The 20,651-nt window shown below is 50.3% G+C and overlaps 1 protein-coding gene across 4 annotated transcripts in view; it reads right to left on the reverse strand.

Moving 5' to 3' along the window:
* SLC24A3 (solute carrier family 24 member 3) overlaps positions 1-20,651 on the reverse strand; it is a 465,640-nt gene that overhangs the window by 186,986 nt on the left and 258,003 nt on the right. For all 4 annotated transcript variants that reach the window (XM_082431659.1, XM_082431656.1, XM_082431657.1 and 1 more), the window contains exon 3: positions 7,032-7,108. In XM_082431659.1, the coding sequence (XP_082287785.1) occupies positions 7,032-7,108 (77 nt within the window). The remainder of the gene's footprint in view (positions 1-7,031; positions 7,109-20,651) is intronic.

The raw sequence follows: 20,651 nt of genomic DNA on the forward strand, positions 1-20,651 counted from the left end.
GTGATATACAAACTTTCTCACTCCTAATCTCAGTGTCCTACTCTCTCATCAAACATCCCATCCTGGTGGCCTGGCAGTGCCTTCTCTGCATCCCGTTTGTTGGAGCTACTAAATCCATCAGAGGCTGGGGTAAAGGAGCAGCGCCTCTTTCCTGGTGACCTTTTATTCCCGGCCACCTCAGCTTTGTGATTTTGAGTTGACAACACAAGCAAAGGGAGGGATGATGCTGAATTAGAATTCATCTCTAGGTTTTCTAGGGGAACCCCTTCCACTTGTGGCTATTTAAATTTATATTAATTATAATAAAATTTAAAATCAGACTAACCTCTCAGTCAGACTAACCGCACTTCAAATGCTCAGTAGCCACAGGTGGCCAGCAGCCGCCTTATTGGAAGGAGCAGAGAGAGAACACCTCCATCAGCACAAAAAGTTCTACTAGGTAGCGCTGGTCTATACAAGTAAAGTTGAGTCTCAGGGCCAAAAAAGCAAAAGGATGGCCTTGGAGAGCTAAAAATAACCCCTGGGGCTGAGGTGGAGCTTTGACATGCAAAGCTGCTTCTCCAAGTGGGGGGGGGGCAGGAAGGGCCCCCTCCACCTCCTGCTGGTACCCCGGCCCCTCCATCCCCTGAGAACCGGCTAGGGCATCAATTAGTTTATTCTTTGCCTCTTAACAACAGCAATCTAGGCCCCAGGCAAGGGAGTGGATCCAGGGAAACCGTTTTCTAGATATTATAATTAAACAGATAACGGGAAGCAGCCCAGCCCACAAGGAAATGACATCCACCGAGTGAGGCCCCTTCCAGCGAGCCCCCTCCCCCAGGACTGAAAGGGGATTGGAGCTCGCAGGAGTCAGGGAGAGGAAGGGAGTCCTTCCCACCTGAGATAGGGCTCTCCCCCAGGTTCCCAAGGAGCACATCCAAAGTAGCCTTCACCTCGCTCTGGGTGGGGGGTTAGGTTGCCGTTAGGGTGAAGGCTGCAAAGCCAAGAGTCCCCCTTCAGGATCCGCCCACCCTCCTGTGCTTCAGTCACCCTGACTGATGAAGACCTGACCAAGCGTCAGGTCGGCTGGTGACCCATGGTCTGGCAGGAAAAGCACGAGGCTTCTGGGGGTTGTGAATTAAGGGACAGTGAAGAGTGCAGGTGGGGCGGGGAGTGAGCAAGCAGAGCAGGGGCAGAGGACACCAGGGGGAGCCGGGGCCAGCTCGGGGGCAGAGGCGGCCTGGAGGGGGCGGGACAGAGAGAGCCAGGGCACGCAGGCACTCTGCTTGGGCTAGGCGGGCAATGCCGCGACATCAAGGAAGTACCGACCGGACCTAGAGAAACCACAATTGCAGAGGGAGGACGGTATCTGAACAGCCTCACCCTCGAATCCCAACCACATTTCACCACCTCTGTCCCAGGGGCCTTCCTCCAGTGCCAGTTGGTTTCCTCTGCAGCCCTGGGGAGACAGGAGGTCTTCATGGAATCACGAGACAGAAATGAGCAAGTTCCTGAGATCAAAAAGCTGATCTGGGAGTAAGGGAGAATCTGGGTGCAGGCTCACAGAGTGAGTTTCCCCAATTCCTAGACCAGATTAAAAACTTCCGGGGCAGTCAAGGAGGAGAGAAATGTGGACAGGCGCTGGGGGCCTGGGGAGACCACCAACCTTGCGGATCCAGCCCTGGACACCATCCTATGGGGATGCTGCAGGGACAGACATGAACGTTCCCCGTTGCTGCTCCTGGAGCACCTCCCTGGGCGGAGATGGCCCAGCACACTTGCGTGATGGCCCAGCACACGGCTCCTGCCTGTGCTTCTCAAACACCCACGCTGTTGGGAGCCCACCTCCTCTCCTCACGTGGGAGCCACTAAAATGGGCACTGGACACTGGGATGCAGTGAGGATGGAGATATGGACAAGGGAGTCCCGCCCCTGGACAGAGCTGGCTGGAGGCAGATGGTCAGGGACCTCCTGGTGGCCTGAGCATCCCTTTGGCCACCCTGGGAAGCCTGATGTGACCCTAAAAGCTCCTCGGAGGAAGAAGTCTCTCCCGTGGGCACAGAGTGTCTAGGTTTTAGAATATAAGGATGGATGTCAGAAACATTCTCGTTGATGTTTCTTTCCTGGGCTGGTCCATGGGTGGGTCTGAGTCACTGGACCAGCTAGCAGCCTATCTTCCAGACTCACTTAGCAGAATTTGCATTTGTAAGGCCTCCATGTTCATTTCCAGGAGTGCGATACTTTACCACCTCACACCCAAGCACGTAGAAATCTCTGCCTGCCGAAAGAGAGGAATCACACTAAAAATGCAAAAAGAAGGCTCAAAACTTAGGCAGAATCCCTTCGGAAGCTGACAAGGTACACAGGGGGCATTTACTTCTGCTGTGGAGGCTGATTTATTAAAGACAGACCAGTCTTGAGAAAGAATTTCAAATATTGATTACTTAAAGCTTCTTCACTGGAAGAGAAAATGTGGAGCCCGGCTCACAATCGCAAAGATTCAGCTGTCTACATGCTGGATAAGCAGCAAAATTTCACAAGGTATTTATAAATCACCAACAAAGCATGATTCTAGAAAGTTATTTCCAGGCTTGTTCGTCCATTTGGGGGAGGGCCCATGAGTTTCTAGGGTGCACATTTCCTCACAGACCAGGAACACTGCTTTCAGCAACTCAACATTAGAACAGGCTGACTGTAAAGCAAGTTCTCAGACAAGTGTGTTTCCTTGGGGATAATCATTGTTGATAAAGTTACACAGACAACGGATTTCCACTCTAGGAAGGAACCCATATGGAAAGAAAGTCGGAAGGGCTCTTTTTCTAGTGCAATCTCAGGCCTGAGCATTTCTGACAGCCACAAAACCAGAAAGAGTCAAGGGAAAGTTAAAGTCACAGTGTGGGGAAATTTTAACCAGAAATGGCTACGTGATTTCCACAAAGCTCACACAAAAGAGGGAAGTATTTGTGTGAAAGAAAAGAAAAAGAGAGGTGAGCTTTTTTGACAAGTAAGATTGAAGGATCGTTTCGGGGAGTCCTTGGAACCACCTGTGACCACAGGCCAGCACCCGGCTGAGGTCAGCAGCTACGTGAAAAGCCTCCCGTGAAAAGCAAACTCACGGGGTCTGTGTGGAAAGGGGTATGTGAGTTTAAGTGCAAATGTGAAGTTTAATCAGGTTTTGGGATATACTCTGAAAGGCTCAGGCACTCTGGTGGAGACCCCAAATCACTGCCAGTCGGTTCCCGGGGCCCTCTCCCTGGGGCGGCCTGGGGTGACAGGACACAGCTCTGGGACCCTCCCGCAGAGGGCTTCCCTCCCCTCACTGGAGGAGGCCAGATGATGAGTCCCCACATCCCATTTATGATGCCCTGAGAGGTGTTCCTCAGGTACCTGGATTCTGGGACCCCTACCCAAGTGGCCCTGAGCCTTCCTCGCTGGACTTCCTGGACCTTTGTCGCCTGGCTGGGGAGCAGACTTCTCTGGGTCACCTCTGGCCATGCCTGATCCAATTCCCCAGGCGAGGAGGGATGGCGACTGGGGGCTGCTTCCCCGCACTTCCAAGCCAGCAGTGGAGTCACCTCTTGGTACCTCCCACCCTCCCACCTTAGTTTCCGCTCACTCCAGACCCCCTGGACTCGAGGGTCTACATCTTCGATCAGGGGTTTCTGGTTCCTGCCTGGAATCCCTTCCCCCTCCTCCTTTAGAAAATGCCTGCCCACTTTTCAAACCCACTCAGCTGCCCCCCAGCACTGGATGGAGACTTCACTGAGTTCCCACGGCACTGGGGGGGCCACGGCCACACTCACACACCGTGGGAGCGGTCCAGAGGTGGGCCTGCCTACAAGACAGCGGGCTCCTGCAGGGTGAGCTGTGTTCGGGCTTTCAGAAGGGTCCAGCCCCATGCCACCATGTTGCAGGGGCTTGGAGACGCTTTCCAGAAGGCTGAGTGCAGGAATCTGTATGTAGCTCCTGCAGCTCTGACTCATGCATTTATCTGTCCACTGGCCACCGAAACGGCTCAGGTTAGCCCTGGCAGCCTTTCTTACATCCAACAACGTTCATCTGACAACTTCTGAGCGCCTTAAATGTGTTGGGTGCCATAGTGGGTGGAGGGGTAAAAAGAATGGTTTGTCTCAGTGCTGAACAATCAGGGACTGAGCAGCTTTTGTTTTGCGACTCGTCAGACGCTGCACAAGGGTTTCTCGTGATGCTCAGGTCCCCCCAGGGGGCTTATACTCTCAAAGGTAGGATAACATAGACTTGCTCCTTGACCCTGGGGAGGCCACCAGCAGGCCCACCCTGACAGGTGGAGAAGAGGGGCCCCTCCTGGCCTGAGCCCGGCCCCGTCCTGCACCTGCCTGCACGTGGACCCCCACCGAGGCAGCAGGTCAGGCTTCTCCACCGGGGTCTCCTCCCTCTGAGAGGTGGGTCCGGGGAGGAGGCCTGCGCAGGCCTTGGCCACAGGTACAGGCTGCCTGGGTGGAGAATTCTGAAATTCCGGGTGCCTGGAGCGTGGTCTTGAAGGGGTGGACACTGACCTTGGCCCCTGGACTCCCCGACCTGTGGTTTCTATGATGCAGGGCCCAGGGCCGAGGAAACCTGTGGTTTCTATGATGCAGGGTTCCAGGGCCGGAACCAGCTGTGACCACAGGCCAGCACCCGGCTGAGGTCAGCAGCTACGTGAAAAGCCTCCCGTGAAAAGCAAACTCACAGGGTTCAGAATCAGTGATGAAAAAGTGTGAAGCTGCAGGCTTATGTCTTTTTTCCCCACGTGCTACTCTTTTAGGCACGTGGGGAAAAAAAGCACCTTTAAGCAAAGTGGGAAATTACCCTTGTTTGTCTACTTGGCCTTCATGCCTGCCTGGGATACACTGCCACAGATGGCAGAGGCCTTACGGGGACCCTCGGCTCACGAAGGACAAGGCACACGCACCCTCCTCTGCCTTCAGCTGGATTCACAGGACCCCGGTGGGAGGTGGAGCCCCGCCATCGGCAGACAACAACACTGCCTTGGGAGACGGAAGCTCGCGCCGTTCGTGCCCGGGCCGCGAGTGGAAGCCCCATCTCTCAGATGCCGAGGCATCAGGGCGCTAAGGCTGCTGGGGCGTTCTGGACCCGACGCAGTGCCTGGGCCTTCTCAGCCTGGTGACCGGGAAGGCTCCCTGGTGCCAGGGGTGGCAGGTGGCATCCACAGTAACTGCTCTGTGCCTGTAACTGTCCTGAAGGGCAGGAGGCTGCAGAGTCTGCTTTATCGTTTGGTATTTTTAGAGAATGTCTTTGCTGACAGAAGATCCCTCGTGCCTTTTTTTCAGGCAGAGTATTGGCCGGTTGGGGTGAGTGGGGAAAGACGTTCACCAGGAAGGGAGTCACGCTGAGGGCAGCTTATGGGTCCAGAGGGTAAATATCTTACCAGAAGCCACGCACAAAGCAAGGAGCACAGAACTGGGCCCCAACTCACGTCTGGTCTGACTCCAGAGCCCAGGGTGCGCCCACTGACCTACTCAGGTCAGGTGTGGATGGAAAAGTAAGATCTCTGTCCCCTCCCCTGAGTCATGGTGTATGTGTGACTGCAATAGAGGCCGCTAGAAATGACGTGTGTGACTTCCGAGGCCGGGCCATTCAGGCCACGGGCTTCTTCCTTGTCACCGTGACCCTCCCTCTGCAAACCCTCAGCTGGAGCCACGCTGGAGGGGCCACAGCGAGGTGCTCTGGTCAGCAGTCGCAGCCGGGCTAGTCCTCTGGGCACTGCAGACACGGACAGCAGACAAGGGAGTGGACGAGCCTTCTCCGAGGGCTCCTCCAGCAGCAATGGCTCCAGCCCCAGCCATCGGCGTCACCACCAGCCATCCGAATCGTCCCACCCCGGGCCCTGGATCCTGGGGTACAGCATCCCCTCTGTGCCCTTTCTGAACTACTGACCCCTGGAACCCATGAGAAACAGAAAGTTGTTATTGGGTGTGCCACTAAATTTGGAGACCGTTTCCCAGCAATAAGTGACCAGAATGGAATTAAGAGCATTCCGGGGGAGAGTGAAGGCCACCGAGATGGGACAGCACAGTGACGAACCTAGTGGAGCATCTGCCCTGGGTCTTTCTGGTTCTGTAGCCACTCCTGCGAGACAGCCTCACCCCTGCACCCGCCCCAAACTCTCCGAATGGGGACAAGGAAAATCAAAGGCCTTCAAGCCACTGGGCCTGTGGACGAAGTGCTAGGGCAGTGGTGGATATTAAGAGCCAGAACACACTTTTATGGACCACCTACTACGTGCCATTACATATAATCCACGAATTTAACAAATGCTTTGACCGCACCACGTGCCAGGAACAGGCCTGGGAAGGAAGCCTCGCACAAAACTACATCCCTGTTCTCATGGGGTTGATGTGTGAGTGAGGGTGACGGGCAATAAGCAAATAACTCTATAATATTATGTCACAGAGTGCTCGGTGCTGTGGAGAAAAGCAAAGCCGGGTAAGGGGAAAGACAGGCAGTTTACAAAGGCTGGTTGGGAAAGGAAGCCCTCTCCAAGAAGGTGGCGTTTCAGCAGAGAGAACCCATGCTCTGTCTGACCTCAGAACCCACGCCCTGGGCATGGGTATCAAGGAAAGAAAAATCCAGGTATCTTCCAGCATACACACCTGTGGCCTCTTAGAAACAGTACATTTGGATACACACTTCCATATATAAAATAGATAAACAACAAGGACTAACTATAAAGCACAGAGAATTATACTCAATATCTTGTAATAACTCATAATGGAAAACAATCTGAAAAAGAATAGGTACATGTATATATATACACACATATATATACGTATATTACGTATATAACGTGAATCACCTTGCTGCACACCTGAAACATTGTAAATCAACTATACTTCAATAAAAACATTTTTTAAAAAGTACATTTGGAGATCGCCCTCCTTGGGGCTCACAGGCCCCCCACCAGGTATGTGAACAAGATGGGAGACTCCTCTGAGGGCACCTCTCTGCCCACCCCGACCCCCGCCAGGCCTTCCCTCCGGCCCTGAAGGCAGGGCCACCAGAGGGGTACTTACACAGAGCACGTGGAGGACCACCGCCCCCTGTCTTCTGTCCTCGTTGGTGAAGATGTCATTGGGGAACTCGTGCAGGGCTACAGAAGGGAGAGAGAAAACCAGCTCAGTACAGGTGACAACACTTTCAGGGCAGGAGGTCTGGGACAGCGCTGCCATCCTCGTTCTGATATGGGGTCCACGAACCTGGATGAGGAAAGATTACATCTTCATGTTCACAAATCTCTAACTGGAATTTGGTGTTTCCTCCAGATAAGAACAGAGGCAACAAACTGCAGCTGTGCTAGAAGCACCCGGGCTCTGCCCCCAGGAGACACGTTCATGATCCTCTGTCCTGCCATCCGCATGGCTCACTCATCATTTTAGCGTGAGGGTGGCTTGCAGACCGCCACCTGTGACCAAGGGTTCATGAGAAAACACGGGAACCACGATCACGCAGGTCTATCTTCTAACACAGTGACAACTTCATTTCAGCGGATCAGTCTCCCTCTGTCACCTCACACATCTTGCAAACACTGAAATGTTTTCCCGAGCAGAGGTCTGCAGACTTCAGGGATTACCCAGGGGTCCGTGGCACACACAGGATTAAGTCCCTGCTCTAAACCGTCCCTCTGTCCCTCCTTTCCTTGTCCCACTCCTGCCCTGGCCTGGGGCCTGGGCCTCTTATGACTCCCTCCCGGCTCTCACTTCTATAACACGTTGCCCTCCCCTCCCCAGGGAGTCCAGTACAGGGCAGAAACCACGAGGAATCTTCCTTTCTGCCCACTTTCCAAACCCAGGACGCTGATGGCCGCTGTGGGGCAAAGCGAAGGAGAGGGAACCCTGCAGGGCAGGCCTGTCTCTCACCCTCGGGCACCCAGAGCCCAGACGGTGGGTCACCGTCCGGCCCACCGTGCGCCTGGACCTGGCCGAACCTGCGCCCCACTCCGTGGTTCTGAAGATGACAAGCCCTGCCCACAGCTGTGCTGCTCCTTCCTGATGTGCCCTTTGTCTGTATGAACCCTCAGCGCCCATGGGATGGGCTGGCTGCTGACAGGCCGGGCTGGGCAGAGACAGAGGCTCTGAGGGCAGGATGGCCACACAGACTTGTGCAGAGTTGACAACGGCGCACGCAGTGAGCTCTGCTCCTGGCAGGCATGGGCCCTGCACTTCGCACCCACTGTGCCTCTGACCCGGGACGGAAAGCTGCTGCTCCCGCGCTGTAGATGAGGAACCCGAGGGGCAGCCGGACTGGACACCATCCTAGAGGGTCCACAGCGAGGACCACGCACCCAGCAGACGGGCCGGGGCCGCCCTCACTGCTGTGATCCCAGCTCCCGGCATCTATTTGCCATCTTACTCCACCCGGTGACCTCTTCCTTCTGGGGGCCCCCTCCAAGCAGGGGACCTGATCTGATCTAAATTCTGCCTCCACACCCCAGAGGGAAGCCGGTGGGCTGTTTGTTCCTTTGCATTTCTCTGTGCAGCTGCCATGGGGCTTTTCAACGCCGGGCAGCTCCCGGGTAAATGTGACCATCCCATTGCCCACCTACCCCCAGAAGTGGAGACTGGTTGGTGGGCCTGGTTACTGTATCGATCAGGACAGCCGTCATCCTGGGGAAACTGAAACCAGGGTCTGCCCTGTGATGGGCTCCACGCAAAACATTCACGCGTGGGGACCGCTTACCATCAGCAAGGAGGAGGTGGGAAAAGTGAGGGGGCATCGAGGTACCTCTGGTGCTGATACATGGAAGCCAGCTACTTTCATCCCTCCTACCCCACCCTGGCTGAGGGCAGCAGGTGAAGGGAGTGAAGGTCACGGTGCGGGCAGCCTTGTGTCTGCAAGGCGCCCACACTGTGCCAGCTCTGTCATCCCTGCCTCTCTACCAGGACCTGCAGGAATGGTTCGATCAAGGGTACTATGTCAGTATATGATACATTTATGTTTTGAATCCAGGCACTTCGGTTTTAAATCCCCTTGGCACTCAACAGTGAGGGGAATGACCATGACCAGGTGGGTCCTCTGGGCTTTGAGTTTTGGTAGGGGAGGGTCTCGGCAGAGGTCTGGATGCCCAGCCAACCCTGGGACCGGGCTGGGGCTCTCGGACAGGACCAGGCTGAGGGCTGTTCCCTTGGATGGGGAAGGACCCACGGAGCCCAGTGCTGACGCCGGAGGGGCTGAATGCTGTCCAAAGTCCTGGTCAAGCACGTGTTGGGGGTGGGGTGGGGTGGGGACGGGAGGGGGGAGTGGGCGTGGGGACCACAGCACTCTCCTTCAGGCTCCTCCTTCCTTACGGCTCAGGGACCCTCCTCTCTCTCTCTCTGGGGAGTGGGAGGCTTGGCAGTGTCCCCATCTCGATCTCCTCTTCCTGGCCTGGTGCCTGATTCATCACCAGCCGGAAACTCCTAGTCCTCTGTCAAGGGTGTCTCCTCCTGTCGGAACCCATGACTGGCCACGAGAAAATCGGTGAAATTCTCCGTGAGATGATCCCAGTGTAGCAGCAGGGGGGCTGGGGGCTGTGAGCAGAGCAGCTGGCCCTGCCAGACCTCCTCACTGAGCTAAAGGTGGCTAGGCAGTGGCTGAGACAAAGCGTGGGTGTGTCAGGGGGTCAGCTGTGGGGAATGCAAGGCAGTGGAGAGTTAGTTAAATGCTTTCAAATTGGTTTGCTTCCGAACAGCAACAGAATTCTTCTTTGGTGGCTCCCAGGCGTGTGGCAAGAGCGGCCAGGAGAAGTATGCCCGGGAAGCCTCACCTGACACGGTTCCCTCTCTGACCGCCCCTTCATGGCAGCCCCTCTGAAAACATGCATCGGGCTGCCGATGAAATTATTACAATGATGCACACCTTGCAGAGAATACTGCAGATATTTTATGCTCCCTCTTAGAGATACATCATCTTTTGGAAAAAAGTCACGAAAAGAGATTTTTTTAACAACTGAGCTGGGGCTGTCTCCTCTTGCCCTCCAAGAGATGAACTTCCTTCATAGGCGGGTCCCTCCAGAGCAGGCCCCCAGACAACGGTTTGAAGGCCAGCAGGTGATCCCAGGAGGGGAGTGGAGAGGTAAGATAAGAAAGGGAAGGAGCTGATACATAGGCTCAGACTTGCCAGGGCCCCTCTGGGAGACTCTACAGAACATGCCCCGGGGCTATACGTGGACTCCCACCTGTCATGTTTAAGGCTGTCTTCAACACTTTAGGGCAGACCCTTAACACTTCTGCTCAGCTCTGCACTGGCCAAGTCAGGTGGGTTCCTGGGAGCAGAGAAGGCCCTAGACAGAGTCACAGGCGCATCAAGAAACCATCCTCGCACGTGGCGTGGTGATGCCTGCATGGCCTGCATGGGGTCTGCAGGGGACATCCATGATCCTCCAAGCGCCCTTGTGAGGGAATGGAAGGGAAGAGGGACAGGGTGTCTTTATGAATAGGAGCAAGAGCCCCTAACTTGCTCATGCATAACTGGCTTCAGCACGGAGCGGCGGGGCGTGGGGTGGAGGTGGCAGAAGGAAGACCCTGGGGCCGGGCCTAAAAGTCTGGGTAAACTGCCGTTGTGCTGTGCCTTCCGAGTCCAGCATGGCAGTGCCTGAGTGTTCAGAGTGCACCGCAGTGAGCTGCATTGTAACGTGTTCTTATGTTAAGCATCGAATCCACCACGTTAGAATCTTATCTGGCTCATCTGCAAAGGGCAGTAGCAGACGACCCTGGCCACAGAAGATGTGACTCAGGAGCAGCCCTGTCACCAGAGACCCACTGGGGCAGCAGCTTTGTTTGGGGGGAGGCCCCCAGTGCTCATGACTTATCTCATCAGCACCTCCTATGCACCCCACACAGCGTCTACCAGTACACACACTGTTATTTCACGCAGCGTTGCTTTGTCCAGGTTCTAAAGCAGTTTGGTGTGATGGTGTTTAATCTCCCTAAGAAGGGGTCACCGTGGGCCCAGGAAAGCGTCCTCAGTTGGGCATCTGGAGCTGTGAGGTTCACACCCAGGCCTCCCACGGTGTGGCCTTTGTCGACGTGTCACTTCACCTCTGCGGGCCTCAATCCACCTGTTGGCCCATCTGAAAAATGGCTGCGGTTCCTGGTCTCCGCTCCCTCCGGTCCACGCGCACAGTACGGTCAGTGCATACAGCGGGTGCCTAATAAGTGTCCGCAGGATGAAGAGCTCTGAAGGGAGGGGACTGGGACACTGACCGGGGATGGAGTGAGTCAGTCTTCCCCGGCTGGCCCTACGGTTCAAGAAAAGAGCTGCCGGCAGTGGCTGAGCTTGCTTCTCTGAGGCCGAGCAAGCCCCACCTGAGGCTGGCACACACTCAGACACGCCCCAGAAACGGCGCTTTCAGAAGAGCTGCAGTTGCCCAAGAAGAGTGAACGGAGACAGGGTGGCCCGCTAGACTGGAAGACTCTGCACAGCACTTCTTGGCCTCAGTTTCCTCATCTGTAAAACCAGGCGGGGCCTGCAGTGCCTCCCGCAGAGCTGATGGCGGTACTGATGCCATCCCAGCCGCCCTCCACTTGGCGGTGCTTCTTGCATCCAAATCCAAAAGAACCAAGGGCATTTCTTAAGGCCTGAGCTAGGATGTTCACCATCGTTGGGAACTTAACGTTACCCTGGGACTGTTGGTTAGATTTCATGTAAGAACCCACCATGGGGAATCAGGGCTGGGTTCAGATCCCACCTATACCACTCACAGGTTATCTTTTCTCCTCTCTGAGCCCACCTCCGTCATCTGTGAGATGACGTGTGGATGCCATCCGTGCAGTGTTGCTGGGGAGAGCACGGACAGCGGGTGTAAAACACCTCCCGCCATGCTTCCCGGGTACCTATTGCATCTCTTCCTAATTATAATGATGGTGGAATGCTGCCCGGCAGGGGGCCGAGGACACATTCCTCCCAGTGTTGGTGTTAAAATCCACCAGTCACCAACTCCTGCCTGCCTGGTCTCTGCGTCTGTTTCTCCAGGGCGGCGTTCAGCCTGAAGGAGCTGCGTGAGTGCATGAGCCTCCGGTAAGTGCTTCCCTGTTCGGGCTGTTGGGAGCCCGAGGTTCCCGTGTCATGCTAGGAACAGCAACACATCCAGCTGAGGGTTCCCCCAAACACCTTCAAAATCCTCAAAGTCTCTTTCTGCTCCTCTCTCTCTCTCCCCCAATTTTCTTTCCAGTACATCTTGCCAGCCCCGGGGGCCGGCAGAGGCAAGCAGTGCTGTTCCCATGGAAACCACAGAGCCTGGAGGGAGCGGATTCCCCTTACCAAGGCAACGGCAATCAGAGGCCTGATTCTCTCTCCCGGCCGCTTTCCTGAGGCCTGAGTTTGACGAGTCTAAATGGAGGTTTGAAGGGGATGGAGAGTTTTTTGGTTTTTTTTTTTAATGCAGCAGGGGCTTTCAGGGCATCTTTAGACGTACTAATTACGTATTGATCCAATGGAGCGGCCCAAAGTGAAGATCAACACACCTGAAAAGGCCAGGCTCCCTTAAAACACCGGAGTGAAAGGAATCTGTGCGGCTGCAACCAACACAACGCCCTTCTCTCATCCAGGGTTTGTTTATCTTTTTAATCACAAAATACCTAGAGCATCTTGATTGGCCCCTTGGGGATCGCACCAAGAACTGGGGTCTTGACACTGCCCAACTCCTCCCTGGCAGCAATGGGTGACCTCATGCTTCTCTTTTAGACGCTTTGATCTGTCCTGGTGCTCCCCCACCCCTCGCCCCCATGACGCCTGCAGCTCCCTGGTCCCCTGGCACGAACACTGGGGAACCCAGTCTGCCAGGTGTGGTAACACTTAGCCTCCCACAGAGCCTTCCCGACCCTCTTTAGGTGGCCCTGTCATACTGTGTGGGTACCCAACACGTGACTTTCCAACAAACTGCAGTCGTACCTTGGACTCAACCACCCTGTGAGCTCCCAGAGGGCAGGACCTCTCTCTGGGTAGCACCCACCAGGTCCGGGCCCACGAAAGAGAATGACAAATACCAAGTGAATGGACTCAGAGAGCCCTTCTCCCAGGACACAGCTTTTGTGTACACCCAGGACAGAATTATTAGCTGAGAAAGGACACTGGGAGGGACAATTCAATAAAACACCCAACAACCGGATTCCAACTTGGGTGGCCTTTCAGCCTGTGGACAAATATCCCATTTCTTCCTGTTCCAAGACCTGGAAGGAGCACACGTGTAGGCCCGCTGCATGGTTAGATGGGGCCATGCCGTATGCTTTGGTTAATGAAATGTGAACAAAACGACAGGCTGTCTGCCCTTTCTAGGCAGACTTTCACAGCCAGTGTCTGACTCACTACCTTGCGCGTTCTTGGCTAAGCCTTCATGGAAACATCTGTCAGGATGACTCTTCCATCAGCCTGGTCCCTGAGTAACTGATATCAGAATCCCATCCCCCTGATGTGCACATTTGGTAGCATGAGTAATAAACAGCATTTGTATGCTTCTTAGCCACTGAGATTTGGGGCTGTTTGTTACTCAGCATATCCAAGCAATGCAATAGCAAACATGTCCTCAGCATCCCTAGAGCATTTTGCATGTGAGGCCTCGAGGCAACCTTTGGTTTCTCCTGTCTTCTCCACTAGACTGGGGAAGGGTGGGTAAGGTTGGAGGAAATTTATTCTTCTTTGTATCTCCTGTGCCTACCTAAGCACCTGTAATAGAACAGTTGCTTAATGAGTGTTTGTTGATCAAATGAACACATTTGTCATGATTGAAGGCCCCTGAACAAAATTACCTGCAAAAGAATCTGTGAAAGTGGATGTATCCACACCTTGAAAAGTTTCAGGCTCACCTCACACCAGTCAGAATGGCCATCATCAAAAAATTTACAAACAGCAAATGCTGGAGGGGTGTGGAGAAAAGGGAACCCTCCTACACTGTTGGTGGGAATGTAAATTGGTACAGCCACTATGGAGAACAGTATGGAGGTTCCCTAAAAAATTAAAAACAGAACTACCATATGACGCAGCAATCCCACTCCTGAGCATATACCCAGAGAAAACCATAATTCGAAAAGACGCATGCACACCAATGTTCATTGCAGCACTATTTACAATAACCAGGACATGGAAGCAACCTAAATGTCCATCAACCGAGGAACGGATAAAGAAGATGTGGTACATATATACAATGGAATATTACTCAGCAATAAAAAAATAACAAAATAATGCCATTTGCAGCAACATGGATGGACTTAGAGATTGTCATACTGAGTAAAGTACGTCAGACACAGAAAGACAAATATCATGATATTGCTTATATGTGGAATCTAAAAAAAGGGTTACAAATGAACTTATTTACAAAACAGAAATAGAGTCACAGATGTAGAAAACAAACTTACGGTTACCAGGGGAAAAGAGGGGGAGGGATAAATTGGGAGATTGGGATTGACATTTACACACTATAATATATAAAATAGATAACTAATGAGAACCTACTGTATAGCACAGGGAATTACTCAATACTCTGTAATGGCCTATATGGGAAAAGAATCTAAAAACAAAAAAAAGAGTGGATACATGTATATGTATAACTGATTCACTTTGCTGTACACCTGAAACTAACACAACATTGTAAATCAACTATATTCCAATAAAAATTAAAAAACAAAAAAAAAGAAGAACAGTTTCAGGCATTTCAGGCTCAGTGAGGCTGAGCAGAACACAGGGGTACAAGGGGGAGCCTGACGGCAACAGGAGGGTGCAGGCTGCTGTGAGGTCATCAATGGAATTTGCGTCTCATTCTAAGGACTGTCAATAACAATGGAAAATTTATTAACAAATCAAAATTGTGCAAAAAAAAAAAAGAAGTACTTATTTAGCCCTTACCATGCCTACTCTGGGTACTGTACTTAAGCCCAGTCCCAGAAAGATAACGGATGCACAGTCCTGATCACTGAGGATTTAACAGATGAGTGAACAAAAGGTTAGGCTGGAAGCAAGGGAAGCCTCAACTCTGAAATCACACCAATAATGTAAGCGTCCTGAATTGAAGCACAGAACTAATCTTTATGGAGTACTGTAAATATGTATTTACCACTTTTTCATTGCTTCTATGGGATAGGAATCATTATCCTCAACTTATAGATGAGCAAACCAAGGCCCAAAGAAGGCAAGTAACCAGCCCATGTTCACACCATGTTCATGGAAGAGACGTCATAGTTGAGGTCTGACTTTCTAGCATGTTGGTGCCTCTGTATTAGAAAAGGCAAATGGACCATTTTTTTCCCTTGACTTTTAAGGGTGCAAGTCCTCCCTTTCAAAAGCCAGAAACGAAGTCCTGGACTCAAATGGGTTGATGTGTGTGTGGCAGCAAGATGGTGGATAACGTCTCTGTGAAGGAGGATGTAACACGGGTCATGGTAACCAGAAGCCTCAATCCAGGGCCCCTCAAATTATTACTCAAAAAGGTAGCAGAGCCAAATTCACTGACAAAGGTCATCTCAGCCAAATGCTTATGTGGTGACATTTGCTTACCACAGGAAGCCAGGGTTTTATAAGAGCCTGAACACCTGGATTTGAAGCCCTCCTTCACCACTCATGAGCTCTGTTGCCTTGGAAAAAATTCCTGAACCTTTTCCAGTCTTAATTTCTTAATGTGCAAATGAGAGAATGAAAACAATAGCAGTTTATACAGTTATTATGAGGATTAATTGTGATGATACTTATGAAATATGTAGTACCTAGAATCAGGTAAGTAATGATTAAATGGTAGGTCCTTTTACTCTATTAAATAATGGAGAAGGAGAAATAGGGACAGGGGGTGTTTCCCAAGGCATCAACACCCTGCCCACCTTCCTGGGGTCCTACCATTTTCAGTCTGGGTAACCGCCAGCACTTGCATCTCTTTGCCTGAGGGCTTTCTCCAAAGCTGAGGATGGGAGCTCTGCCCAGATCCTGCAGGCTGGATGAGCTGGAGAATCTCTATGTCTCTTTGCCCCAGGAGAAGCCCTCCAACCAAAGTCTGATGGGAGGTGGGTGTATAAGTACCCCAGCTCCCTCACTGCTTGGCTGAGAGAACTGAGGCATATTCTGTGCTGTTTGCTACAGTTCTCAGTGGGATTAAGCTCCAGCTGCCCAGAGTGACAACTGGCTTTGTAACACTCCTTTGATTGGCTGCCTTCCCTTCCCTGTCTCCTTTCCGGACTCCCCTATCTAAACCATCTCCAAAATAAACCTGTACTTGAGTTTGCCTGAGGGCCTACTTCTGGCAAATCCATATTTAGACAGAGGGAGCTAGGACTTTTGCACTCTTGCACCCTTCCATTTCAACAAAGGTTAGTCTTTCCAGCAGAGAATTCATCCATATTCAGGTGAATTTTCCCTCCAATAATGGCCTCATTTCCATGCATTTATAGAGAAGTGATGCATCCTGCATTATCAACAGCAGCACAGAACCCCCTCCCTCCTGAACGCAGGTTGGGAGACAGTCTTTGCCCCTTTTTCATGGTGCAGAAGTTGATCCAACACCCATGACAAGCTCCTTGATTTCCACTCCAGAGCTCTTTTTCTCATGTCCATATTGGCAAAAGATTTCAAACAATCATCCCACAAGCTTTTCTCCTGGAAGGGAACAGACATTCTTTGCAACTGAAGAACCCCAGTCATTAGTTACATAGAATTTTGGCCTGGCAGGGCCCTGAAATGTAATTTGATGAACTAGAAACATATTTCTTTATCAATAATAAAACACCAAGGCATCCATGCTGCTCAAGTGCCTGAGCCAGCAGCTACTGTAGAAAATACAGTGATCCCATGAATAATGCTGTGTTCTCAGGCCACAGGCATGGCCACAGAGGGAAGGAAGCCTCTTTGCAGAGGCAAGAGCCTACCACTCACAGTTGTTGCTCCTGTGGGATCATCACAGCTGTGTCAGTAATGAATTCTTATTAAAGGAAATGAAATATTTATGGTAAATAGCACTGTGGTGTTCAGAACTTTATGCTCTCCTTGGGCTGCTCTGTTCCTCAAAATGCCCCTTGGTGCCAATGGCAGAGACAGAACATTTGGATGGATGAACTGGGGTCTGACCCAGGTGTTGCACCTCTCGTGTTCCCATGTCTGCTTCTCGATCCAGAGAAATACAGACCAACAAGTGGGTTTCTGATGTATGCAGAAACCCACTACATGGCTCCAACACACGAGGGTTGGAAAGAACGTCCATTCCTTCTCAGCACCCTTGGAGAGGATGAGGCTATGTGAAAAACTTTCTTAGGAGAAATGTCATTAAAATAGTTATTTTTGAATGTAACAATTCCCTACAGGAATCTATGTTGAAAACGTTCACTCTTTAAGCATTTATTCTACTGAAGATGAAGTGTGCATGCCAAATGACTGGGAGTTTCAAAATCAGTGATTTTTTAAAATGTTAACTCATCACATTTCAGAGCTAGAAGCAACCTTTAGTGTTCTATTGGTCTATAGATGGAAAGGTAGTTAGCAGAAGGATTTGGTGAGAAGCACTGTTAAAAGTTCTCCTCTGCTTCCCCTTTTAAAACCTGCTTTCTTTTTCTCCATGCTGTTATTCCATGATCATCAATTTCAGGGATAGAAAGTAGATCTCATCTCATATGTTCATCAGTTGATTGGTAATGACTGACTGTTCGGCTGCATCTTGGATGGGGTTCATTGTGGTAGAGCATCGTGATCTGCTAACAATGTCTGCCATGGTTATGGGAAAGGAAACGGGGGCATGTGTGCTTCTTATTTCCCTGCACTGAAGCTTTGCTGACAAAATCCTAAAAAGAATAACTGGCCCTTGTTACTCCTGGTAATAGTGATAACAGTCATTTCCTTTGATCTGCACCTGATTTCCAGTATAATCCATTGAAAAGCTGGAGGGAGATTAAAAGTGCTTCAATAATCAACTATATCTCAATTAAAAACAACATATTCAGAACTCATACTGAAAAAAAAATGTTTCAATATGATCGCCCAAATATGCCAAATATATTCAAGCAGATGTATTAGGTGGTTACCCACTTATAAAATATTATCTTGAAATCTAGTCTATAATAATGAAATAAATATCTAAGAAAACTCACAGCTAGTTGTAGGAAGAGATGTAAATAAATAGACAAACTATTGGCTAATTCAGTTGGCAAAATACAAGCTGTATTTACTCTTAATTTAGTATTTGGCAACCCCTGGACTCTCCTTGAGGGAAAAATGAAGATGTTACCTGGAGGAAACCATTTTCCCTTTATGTTACCATACATTAGATACTTTTGACAATTTACCTATGGTTTGGGGTCAAAACACTCAAGGATCTTCTAGTTACACCAGAAACTCTTTGAAGGGTAGACTAGAACTCAAGGCTTTTTTTGTTGGATCATTAAGTTTGTGCATCCAAAGTCTAGATTCCAACTATCATGGATGCATCTTTTGGAAAATATCTGTCACTGAATATGAATGAAAATTAAGAGGACTATAATTAATCCTAAACAAAAAGTAATTCTTATAGCCATTTCTCTCCATTTTCTTAGCCCATCACTGGGCTCAAGTAATGGCACATTACAGCTTCGAGTGAAAGAGACTAAATGCCTTTTGATTCCACAATGGACTTTGTTCTCCAACTAGGCTCTCAGGGTATAGACCAAGGGTATATATGAACTGATGACAAAAAAGATATCTTAAGAAAGCCTTGTCCTGTCTTGTATTTAGCAGAGCAAAACTAGCCACAGTATGGAGCAGGCAGATCAAAGCAAGAGGATCTAGAATCTACTTGAGGTGTGTCTAGTAATTTTTGACTGTATATTCAACTGTAAAGATGATGCACTGAGGAGACTCTGGATTCTGCTGTTTTCCTCTGAAGAGTGTTGAGTTTTGTTGGAGCAGAAAGTTAAATTAGTGGTGGGTCATCTCTGGTGCTGGTCTTAGGCTTTTTTCTAATAAAGGCTATTTTTATTATACTCTTAGTCCTGATATACGGTCCTTAGGTTTTCAATGGAAAGTCTGAGCTGTTTAAGCAACCCTCTTTAACTTTGGCGACTTGAACTGCAAACTCTGTCTCCCCAGCGCTGGTAGCTACTGAAATCTCTACTCGGCAGTTCCAGCCTTTCAGCTGCTGTTCCCCAGGAACTGCCTGGAGTTGCCCCGAAGGCATGCACAATTTTGGGGTCAGTCAAGAATTTGAGGGGAATTTATATGCATGTTTTGGGCTCTCCATCTTTGAGTTCTTCCTTTCTGGGATGTCCCCCAAATTCCAGCTGCTCGGGAGCTCCTCACTCTAATCTCTGATGTCTCAGCCCAATAAGATCACGGGTGTAGCTCTGCTAGAGCTCTATCCTCACGCAGTGCACATCCTGGGAACTTGCACTGGGAAAAGCCAATGGGTGTGGCCCTCGCACAGTGTGGTTCCCTTCTCTGAAACATCATAAACCCTCCAGTCTCTGGCTTGCTTTATCTATTCACTTTCCAGAGCTTTTAAACAATTGTTTTTCTTTATTCTGTTCAGAGTTGATAACTGTTCCTACAGGAGCATTAATCCAATGCATCCAATGATGGGAAGTCAAGTCCAGAATATATCCTAGATCATAACCTGCTGCAGAAAATTTCCAGTAAACTAAATGCACATGACATGTTCCCCAAACTTGCTACTAGCCGCATTAAGTCCTCCATGGAACTAATGCAGCCCGAAATAACTGTGTGACCCACTGGTAAATAGCATGCTGGGGAAAGTGAAGGTCACTGGATGGGCTGGCAAGTTATGATGAAAGGGCTGGGAGGTGACCTAATTTCATACCAACTCATATGGTTAAACCAAGGATTGGACATAGTGCACTCAGTACAGTGAAAGATTCAGGAAGAGATCCTGCAGGCTTCCAAAGCCCTCAGCTATAAATATTTCAAGGTCAAGGCGCATCTGTGGCAGTTCTGATGTCTCTGAAGGTGATGCCCGAAGGCTCAGAAGCAAGAGAGTGTGTTAGGAGGCAAAGTGATATCAGAAACCAGTTACAGCCAAAGCAGGGAAATCACATCCCACTTTCCTTTTGGAGTCTGGAGGAATACGTGTTCCCCAAAGTGTCAGATTTTGATGTGGCACATGAAGCTGGCAAACTGGAATTCATAGCAATAGAAGGCAGGTGTTTAATAAAGGCTTTCCAAGTCCAGACTAACTTATGAAGCTTCAGAAACAGAAAAGAAAGGTAGGCAGCAAACAAACTTTTGACTAAATCAGGCCATTACATAAAGCACATAAAAGTAGTAATGTTTAATTTTTTTTTAAAGGAAGAAAAGGAAAATTCTGCTCAGTTCCTGAGTTGGTTGAGACCAAACTCATAAATAGCAGAACGTGTGTTAAAAACAAGGCAGAAGGAAAGGTTTCACTTTGTTCTGGTGTCAGAACTCCCTCACATTCCCCGTGACAAGTCAATGACTGCTTGCCCCCTTCAGAGACTAGGATTTTTTGTCATTTCTGGCTAGCTTGTGTCTTTCTATGTGCTTATATTTCATTACAGGGTTGGCTGGAGTTGAAAACAGTCAAAGAACTCCTTAAAGAAATCCACATGATTATTTTGGGATAGGAAGATGCAGAGGCGGTGGCATAAATTTTGTGACGTAATAAACTTGGTGATGTAATAAACTTCATCATGATGTCACAGAGGCCAGAGGCAAACGTACGCATTTACTGTCATAAACCAGGAAAA

This window comes from Balaenoptera physalus (assembly GCF_965194825.1).
Source record: "Balaenoptera physalus genome assembly, chromosome: 16".
Lineage (NCBI taxonomy): Eukaryota > Metazoa > Chordata > Mammalia > Artiodactyla > Balaenopteridae > Balaenoptera > Balaenoptera physalus.